The sequence below is a fragment of the Cygnus atratus genome, chromosome 26, assembly GCF_013377495.2.
Source record: "Cygnus atratus isolate AKBS03 ecotype Queensland, Australia chromosome 26, CAtr_DNAZoo_HiC_assembly, whole genome shotgun sequence".
Taxonomy (NCBI): domain Eukaryota; kingdom Metazoa; phylum Chordata; class Aves; order Anseriformes; family Anatidae; genus Cygnus; species Cygnus atratus.
The window spans coordinates 378,749-387,760 of NC_066387.1; the positions used below are offsets into that span (position 1 = coordinate 378,749).

Consider the following 9,012-nt stretch of genomic DNA (forward strand, 5'->3'; position numbering starts at 1 on the left):
CGACGCTGCCTCCGCTGCTCGGCTCCCCCGTGCCGGGGGCACCCCCAAACCTCCCCGCGACCGGGGGCCGCCACCGGGGGCCCCCTCCCCATCGCCGCCCGGTGCGGTCCAGCCCGGCGGCCGCGGCCCCACGGACGTACGGCCACACGGACATGGACGCGCGGCCACGGCCACACGGACATCACACGGCCACCGAGCCCCGCGCCCCCCCGCGCTGCCGCCCGCCGCCCCCCCGCTCCCCCGGCCCCCCCGGCCCGCCCGCCGCCGCCCCGCCCGGTGATTCACGCCGCCCCGCCGCTTTATAGCGCCGCCGGCCCCGCCGCCGCCTCACAGGCAACAGGTCCCGGAGCGCCCCGGCCGCGTCCCGTCCCGCCGCCCGGCCCGGCCCGGCCCGGCCATGCCGCTCCGGCTGGCGCTCTGCCTGCTCGCCCTCTGCGGCCCCGCCGGCGGCGACGCCGCGCACGGTAAGTGCGGGGGGGCCGTGGGGGCCGTGGGGCACGGGGCGGCCGCGCCCGACGGCAACTGGCGGGGCCCGTCCCGTCCCGTCCCATCCCGCCGGCAGGTGCCTGCGGCGGCCCCGGGTCCCGGCGCCGTTACCGGGCCGTGCCCCGCGGCGCGCCCCGTCCGGCCCCAGCCGGCCGCTGCCGGTGGCCTGGGGCGGGGGGGGGGCGCCCCCCGCCGGTGCCCCGCCGCCCTGCGGCACCGGCTCACGGCGGCGCCGTCCCCGCGCGTCCCTCCCGCGACGAGCCCCGGGGGCGCCCCGGCCACCTCCGGCTGCGGCGGTCCCGGGGCCGCCGCTGAGCAGCCGGGGCTGCAGCGAGGCCCCGCCGCCGTGGCCCGCGTCGGGGCAGCGCCGGTGCCCGCTCCCGGCTCGGGGCTGGAGGTGAGCGGAGCCGCCGGTGCTGCCAGCCCCGCAGCACTGCCCGGGGGGGTCCCGGTCCTCAGCGCCCCGGGTGCTGAGCGCCGTGCTCCGGTGCTTTGCGAGCCGCCCGGCCTGGACGGGAAGAGCCGGGAGCCGCGGCCGGTTCCCGGGTTGGGTGTGGAGTGTGCAGCTCCGAGCCCTCCCGGGTCGGGTGGCCGTACCGGCGGCTTCCGTGGCGCTCGGAGGCAGCCCGGCGGCTCGGTGGCCGTTCTCTCACAGGAGCCACCAGCGCCCAGGCCAGCCGGGATCGCAGCGGCCCTGCCAGCACCGCTGTGCTGAGCCGAGGTCGCTGCCTGCCAGCGTCGGTTCTCCTGCAGCAGCGCTGGAGTTTCCGTCTTCCTCCTCGTGCAATCACGTTCGTCTCCATCACTCGCTGCCAGCGCGGGCAGGGAGCAGCGCTCCCAGGACAGCAGCAGGTCGAGGTGCCCCAGAGGACCGGGGGGATCCCTGCAAGGGTCCCTGCAGGGGCTTCAGCCCCCAGGATCATGTTCAGCATCGCCCCAGCCCACGAGATTTCCGCTTGCTGCTTGGCAAGGTCCGGTTCAAACAGCGAGAGGCCCCAGGCATGAGCACCCTGATGCTGTCCCTGCCCCCAGCACACGTCCTCCAGGCCCCGCTGCAGGCAGGAGCGTTGCAGCCTCGCTGGCTGGGGAAACCTGGAGGATGGGGCACCCAGAGAGCCCCTGCGCTGCCCCCACCTGACCCGCGGCCGTGGGCTCTGCCCGCAGCACGTCCCCCTTTCCCTGCCCTGGCTCTGTGGGGATGAGCGCGTGGGTGCAGCCCTGGGTACGGCCGCCCAGGCGCAGTGGGAGCCGCGGGGGCTCAGGCGCTCCCGTGTCCGCAGGAGCTGGCCCCGTGGGAGGTGTGAAAGTGGCTCCCACTCGCCTGCCGGGGGCTCGGGGCTGCTCCTGCGTTGTGGCCCGCTTCCCGTTCAGCCTCCCTGCGGCTTTGCCGTGAGCATTGGGGCATCAGGACCCGTCCCATCCCCGTGGCGTGGCTGGACACTGCCAGGTGTGTTCAGAGCACAGCCCCGGTCCAGGGTGAGGAGCTTGCTGAGCTCTCCTGCCCACTGATTCTGTGCAGGGCGTTCTGGGGCTATGGGGTGACGAGGGAGCACTGCAGCCTGGGCACTGGGGTGAGGGCAGGAGGTTCCCGTACGTAGCAGCAGAGGAGACTCCGTGTTTGAATATTTTTTATTTTTTTTTCTTATAAACATGTGAGCAGCTGACCCACTTTCTTTTGGCAAATGATCTGCGAATGAAACTATTTTAAAGTAGCCAAAGATCCCTGTTGGGAAGTTATCAGACTTGGAAATTATCTCCTGGGCACTGGAAGCACAGGGGGCTCCTGGGTCTCACTGGGGACAAACTGAAGCAGCACAGGGGGAACGGGATGGCTCCGTCCAGCACCCAGGAGGGGCAGACCCTGCCTCCCCACCACAGCGCGCCTCACGATGGGGACGTCCTGGGGTGTCCACTGGAGGCCTCTCCCTGCAGGCATCGGGCACCCGTGGGCCATGGAAAAGCTGCGGAGGGATTTGGGGCTGGGAAGCTCTGGACTGGCCGCGTGCGCGCAGCCTTGGGGCAGGTGCCACCGGCGCAGAGCTCCTGCGTGCTGCACCGCTTGCTTTCGAGACCAGACCCCAAAGCAGGGCTGAGCCCGTCCTGGGGCTCATGTTTTGCATGGCCTAAATGTGACGTTCAGGCTGCTGCTGGAGCTCCTCTCAGCCCAGAAGCAGAGGGAGCAAGCAAGGATCTAACTTTGCCGCAGAGCTCCTGGGGCTGCTGCTGATGTGAGGGATGGCCGTGGGGGATGCTGGTGAGGCTGCCACAGCCACGTCCTCAGCGTGGGAGCGGGCAAGACTCCGTGCTGATCCACCGCGGGAGCTGGTGTCGGCATCACTGCTGGCCCCGGGGGCTGCGGGGGTCTGGGCAGGAGGGGGGTAGTCCCGGTGTGAGCACGGTCCAGAGCTGGCACCCAACTTCTGGCTCAGTACCATGGGGGGAATTGGGGCCATGGGAGATTGTAAAGGAAAAATGGGCTTGGGAGAGTGATTAGGCAGATTCCTGGAGGACAAAGGTGCAGATGGCAGGGACACGTTGGCCCTGCTGCCACTTCTGGAGGAGCCCAGGCCCTGGGTTCCCGGACACCTGCGGCTCAAGGCTGGGCAGGGTTTGCTCCATCTATGCCTGCCCCAATGGGCTCCGGTCCCCACGGGGAGCTGCTGCTGGCCACAGCCACAGCGAGAGCCCCTCGTGCTTAAGGCCAAACTGAAATGGGGCTCACAGGAGGGAGGGGATAGGGGACCAGGGGGCCAGGATGGGTGCTGACACCCGCTGTGGATCAGGGCACCCCAGTTGGAGGGGAGTGGCTCCAGCCCCGTGCTGGCGTGTCAGACAGCAGGATCCGGCCCTGCCCCCAGCCCTTCCTCACATCTTTAGCCGTTTAGCAAACCTCAAACGCAGCTAATGAGAACATAAACCCAAATAAGCGTCAGAAGAGGCTGGTTCGCAGAGGCGGAAATTGCAAAGGAATCACTCACAAAAAAAAAAAAAAGTATAAATGATTTGCTCATGAGGTTAAGGAACAAACAGGCTTTTGACTCAGTGGGATCAGATGCTGCTGGGCTGGCTGCGTCCCAAGGGCTGTGTCAAGTGCCCTGTTTGCCGGCCGGCCCCGCACAAAGGCGGTGTGTGTCGGGCTCCCACGCGCGGGGTCGGTCACTCCGTGGGGACGCCGGCGCACGCCGGGGGACGCCGGCTCGCGGTGCCGCGCACGCACCACCGGCCCTGCTCTCACTGTCCCCTTGGGCAGCACCGCAGGGAGCGGGCTGTAGGGCCCCGTGCTGGCCCGCCGGGCGGGCAGCTCCCGGGGCATCGCACCCACGGTGCTGCTGGCGGGGCTTTGGGATGCCGGCCAGGCCGCGTAGGAAAGCGTGCGGTGCTGGGGGCTGGTGTGGTCACTTGGCCCAGGACAGCCCCCGTGCCAGGGTGAGTGCAGCACGGGCACCGTTAGTGCCCCCAAATGCTGGTCCCCGTGCACCAGCCCCACACGTGCCCTGGCGGTGAGGCGGGTGGCAGGGCCATGCTGGGGTCGCCTCATCTTCTGCCCTCTCCGCAGGTGGGATCTGCTGGCTGCAGCAGGGGAAGGAGGCCAAGTGCACCATGATCCTGAAAACGGGCGTGACGTGGGAGGAATGCTGTGCCAACGGCAACGTGGACGTGGCCTGGTCTAATTACACCTACCCAGGCAACAAGATCAGCCTGCTGGGCTTCCTGGGGCTGGTGACCTGCCACCCCTGCAAAGGTGAGCGCGGCCGCTGCTGGGCACCAGGCTGGGGAAGACCCTGGGGCTGAGCCCCGTGCTGGGGAGGATGCTGACCCCACGATGCAGCAGCAGTGGGGCTGGGCTGGGGCCCCCAGTGCCTTCCTGGGTCCCCAGGAGGGTGCTGCCGAGGGCCTGGGCTCGTGGCGCAGCCGCCAGCCCCGTGTTGCTCTCATTTAACGCGCGCTTTTGTCGCCCCTGCGGCGTGGGGCTGTGCGCCCTGTCCTGTGGCTCCCAGGCTGACAGATTGCTGGGGCTGGGGCCTCCCGGCCCCGCTGCCCTCTCCAGGTCTGGTTAAAGGGAAACTTCTTTCATTTTTTTTAACGGAAAAAGATCTATTTCTTCCCCTCTGCTCCCCCTTCCTCCTCCCAACGTCTCCAAGCGCGTGTGTGAAATGGCTTTATATAACGGGCAGCTCCAGAAATGGAAACTCTCCAGCTGTGAGTTCCAGGCCCTCCAGATGTTTTGGCGCATGCCGGAGGCACGGATCCCCTCGTCGCACTTGCGTGGCCGTGTGAGAACATGCTCGAGGACCTGCTGACCACAGTAGTCAGGAGCAGGTCTTTGGAAGGTCACTTCGTTATTTGCTTAAAGCGGGGGAAAAAAAAGGCTCTTAAGAAAACAGCCTCTTCCAGCGCCTCCACGCCGCCCCTCGGCGCTGCAGCCCCCAGCGTGCTCCTCTGGCCTCGGCTGCCCTGGCCGGACTCGGGGATGCATCCTGCAAGGTACCTGGCCCTGGCATTCTCCCCCTGGCAGCCAGGGAAGCTGGGCAGTGCCAGGGGCACCAGCACCGGTACCGGCTGCTCTCCCAGGCTGGAGGGGGCGGGCAGCCCTTGGCCAGGGGGGTCTGCAGCAGGTCTGGAGGTGCGCAGGGTGACCGCAGTGGGGGGGTTACGGCTTCCCAGGGTCAGAGAGCGGGGCTTGGGCAGAATCCAGCCAAGGGAAAATGGACGGAGAGCCCGGACGGCACGTACGCTGCCACTCCCCACCCCTCAGAAAGCCCTGCTGGTCCCGTCCAGACGGAGCTGGTGCGCGCTCCCCGCCGGGCTCCAGGGGCTTGGGAGAGCTGGGTGGCCAGGGCAGTGCTGCACGCTCGTGGGGCTGGCCTGGGTCAGTCTGGGATAACGGGGTCACAGCTGCCAGCCCTGCCGGCAGCCGGGGCGGCCGAGCCCTGCGGGAAGGCGCTGGCCGGGCCCTGGGGGCTGCGCCACGGCTCCAGCGGGGAGCTGGAGAAATTCCTGGCTCCAGCTGCTGGGGACACAGTGTCCCCCCCAGGGACCCAGCGTGGATGGGAGAGCCAGGCCATGGGGCCAGGTCACAGGCGGATGCTTCTGCAGCCTCACTGCCTTGCTGAGATGGGACGGACGGACAGATGGGTCGTGCCATGCCGCCACAGCGAGGGTCCTGTGTGCTGCTGGGGCCGGGCCCCTCCGTGCCCCGTCTTGTCCCTGCTGCGCTGCCCCTGCCCTTGGAGCCATTTTGGGCAGGCCCCAGCTATGGAAATCAAGGAGCAAACCAGGAAACCGCCCGTCTCCCACCAGGGAATTTCCCCTGGGAACGCTGGGCCAAGCAGACAGGGGATTTCCCCTTCCCCCACCTCCCCCTGCCGTCTCCCCAAGTGACCCCGTCTTCTGCGGGGAAATCCCCCTGCTTTATCTCCAGGCATCTCCCCGCTGACATCTTCCCAGCACACACCCTGTCTGCGGGAATCCCTCCTGCTCTGGGGTAAATCCGGGCTCGGGGTTCTCTTCCCTCCCCGCTCCCCTCCCTTCAGGGTGCTGACAGACCTGGGTCCTGCCTCCCCCATCCCCAGGGCTGCCCGGAGTCCCTTTGGGGTGGCACTGGGGGTGCCTGGACATAGGGTAAGGGGCTCGCAGCTGCCCCACATGCTGCTCCCGGTGCAGGCAGCGGCGTTGGGGCCGGGCGGCCCCTCTCTGTCCCCTGCTCCCGGGGCCGTGGCGGCCCCAGGGTGCTTTGAGCCCCGCCGCTGTCCTCGTGGGGAGGCGACCCGCGGGACAATGCGTCCGTCTGTCTCGCCTGCTCCCGCCGGGAAGCGGACGGGACGGGGGATCTGCCGCTCGCTGCTGTGACCCGCTCTTGTGTTCAAGTCACGGAGGCCTGGAGCAAAACAGGGCTGGGTATTGTCTGATTAAAGCGGAGCTCTTGATTGCCCAGACAACTTGCAAAGCCCAGTTCCTTCTGGAGGATCTGGGGCCTTACAGAGATAGATTTTTTCCATTGCATAAGAAAAAGAAATGTCTCCTTCCAAAAAATAAATACATAGAAATGAATTAGCTGGTGCTGATCTGAGGGCCAGCTCTCTGGCTGGGGTAAGTGTTGGATGATAGCTCAGCGCCGCAGCCAACGACCTGCTCCTTCGCAGCGCTGAGCAGATCCAGATGCTGCTGCAGGCAGCGTTCGTGCGGCGCAGCCCCTGTGGGGCCCGGGGGCAGCCCCAGGTAAGCCCCGGCGTGGTGCTGCGGGGTCCGTGCCGCGTCCTGATGCGCTGCCCCCCTCTCTCTCCGCAGAGAGCTGCGAGGGGGTGGTGTGCGGCCCCGACAAGGTGTGCAAGATGAAGCACGGGCGGCCCCAGTGCGCCTGCGCCCCCGACTGCTCCAGCCTGCCCCGCAAGCTGCAGGTCTGCGGCTCCGATGGCTACACCTACCGGGACGAGTGCGACCTGCTGACGGCCAAGTGCAGAGACCACCCCGACCTGGAAGTGATGTACCAGGGCAAATGCAAAAGTAGGTTTGGTAGTGCCCCTGCCCTGCCCCATCCCTGCTCCCCGCGGCTCTCGCGGCTCCCGGCACCGCGTGAGAGCGGTCGGAGCTGCGCCCGTGCGGGAAAAGGAGACCGACAGCGCTGCGTGGCCCCAGACTACACGTGCTCATCGGTCCTCCCGGAGCATTGCGAGGTCCTGCAGTGGTGAGAGGCCGCGTGGGTCGGGCACGTGCTGCCAGCACACCGGGCACTGCCCCCACCTCTCCTGCCCCGGGAAGCCAGGGCTCCCATTAGCCCAGCCACCGAGGCTGCAGCTGCTGGAGATGGAGAGGCCTTTGCAGTTCCCTCCCCTCCCGTGGTGCAGCAGGGGCAGATCCGCAGCCCAGGTTCGCTCTGCCATGCCCTGGCGGGGGGGGACGAGCCCGGCCCCCGCCTCCCAGCTGCATCTCCCCGCCTGAGCGCTGCGCAGAGGAGTTCACTAGCGGCCGAGCTTGCTGGCCCCGGCATCGCCCCCGCTCCGCTGCCTGCAGCAGGGTGGAGCGGCTCGGAGCTGGCACCCGCTCCGGGGCCCCGGCCCCGGCACCCCAGCGGGGACGCAGCGGCGAGAGCCGGGCGGCCGAGGAGCTGCCTCGGATGCCGAAGCGGCTCGTCAGTGCGACGGGGGATTCGGCCTCGCCGCGGCTGGGGAATAGCAGTCCGTAAAATGTCACTTCCAAACATCAAGCCCCTTTTTTGTTGTTTTGTTAAAAGAGAGCAGTAATCCTCCTTTCCCTGCCAAGAACTGTCAGAATTATTATGATTATTTTTGCCAGCCCTCCTCTCTGAAATGCTTTGCCTGTCAAGCTCTGGACTGCACAGTAAAATTTGGGGCAAGAAATGTGAGTTGCGAGCTGGGAGTTGCAGATGCCAAGTCTCCTTCCAATCCAGCAGGAAAATAGAGGAAGGAGGAGGGAAGGCTTCAAACAGTGTTTACAGCATCCGGGGAGCACGCCGGGCCCCGCCGTGCCCCTGCGCTGGCGTGGGGCTGGTGCCATGGGGGCAGCCAGCTGCGCAGGGCCTGCGGGCTGGGGGTGCACAAGCCCCCCTGCCCTCCTGCGCGGCTCCGAGGCCTGCCCAGGACCTGATCCTGCCCCTGCAGGCCCTCGCCGCCCCTGCTTGCTCTGCCAAGGCACCTGCGTGGGGCCACTTGTCCCAGCCAGGTCCCATCGGCCAAGCCGGGCTCCGGCCCTGCGCCCTCTCTTGGGTGCTGCGGTGGGGTCGTTGGCTCTGCGAGGCACGGACAGCTCCTGCTCCCTCGTCCCCGCGCGGCCGCCGGCGCGGTGGCAGCAGGCCGGCGGTCCCAGGCCTGTCCTGCCCGGGGCTGCTGAGCTGCGGCCGTGTTGTGCTTCCCCGCAGAGTCCTGCTCCAGCGTGGTGTGCCCTGGCACCCACACCTGCGTGGTGGACCAGACGGGCAGCGCGCACTGCGTGACGTGCCGGACGGCTCCCTGCCCCGAGCCCACCAGCCTGGACCATGCCCTCTGCGGCAACAACAACGTCACCTACCCGTCGGCGTGCCACCTGCGGCGGGCCACGTGCCACCTGGGGCGCTCCATCGGCGTGCGCCACTACGGGAGCTGCTCGGGTGAGCGGGGCGCGGGGCACCTGGGGCTGCCGGTGCAGGGCTCTGCCTCCCTGCTGCACCCACTCACCGCTTTCCCCCTTTTCTGCCCCCATTTCCAGCCGTGGCCAAGTTCTCCCTGGAGACGGACAACGCCGAGGAAAACTACGTGTGAATCCTTCCTTCGCCGCAAGGCCGGACCCAGGAGACAGGGGCATTATGTGTATATTGTACAAACCATATACCTGATATTTATTAAGATAAAAGGTCCTTATTTATATCTGTGTATGTTATGCAGTCGCAGAGGGCCCGGCTCTCAGCCCTGCCAGCCATGCTGGGGCTGCGCGGGGCCACCCGGGCTGCTCCGTGCCCTCGGCTTCGAGGGGGCGTCCGCACCGCTGTGCGCTGCCCCCCCCATGTGTCCTTGGATGGCCGCCCCGGGCCTA

General features: G+C 67.8%; 1 protein-coding gene across 1 annotated transcript; it reads left to right on the plus strand.

The window, feature by feature from the left end:
* Positions 1 to 306: 306 nt before the first annotated feature.
* Positions 307 to 8,841, plus strand: FSTL3 (follistatin like 3). Its single transcript, XM_035569982.2, has 5 exons — positions 307 to 464; positions 4,043 to 4,228; positions 6,775 to 6,990; positions 8,363 to 8,590; positions 8,689 to 8,841. Exons 1-5 carry the CDS (start codon positions 398 to 400, stop codon positions 8,739 to 8,741), a joined length of 750 nt encoding a protein of 249 aa, XP_035425875.1. The 5' UTR covers positions 307 to 397; the 3' UTR covers positions 8,742 to 8,841.
* Positions 8,842 to 9,012: the final 171 nt, after the last annotated feature.

Coding starts and splice junctions, on each gene's coding strand:
- FSTL3 (XM_035569982.2), top strand. CDS start 398: ATGCCGCTCCGGCTGGCGCTCTGCCTGCTCGCCCTCTGCGGCCCCGCC. Junction 6,991..8,362: donor GTACCAGGGCAAATGCAAAA/GTAGGTTTGGTA, acceptor GCTTCCCCGCAG/AGTCCTGCTCCAGCGTGGTG. Junction 8,591..8,688: donor CCACTACGGGAGCTGCTCGG/GTGAGCGGGGCG, acceptor CCCCATTTCCAG/CCGTGGCCAAGTTCTCCCTG.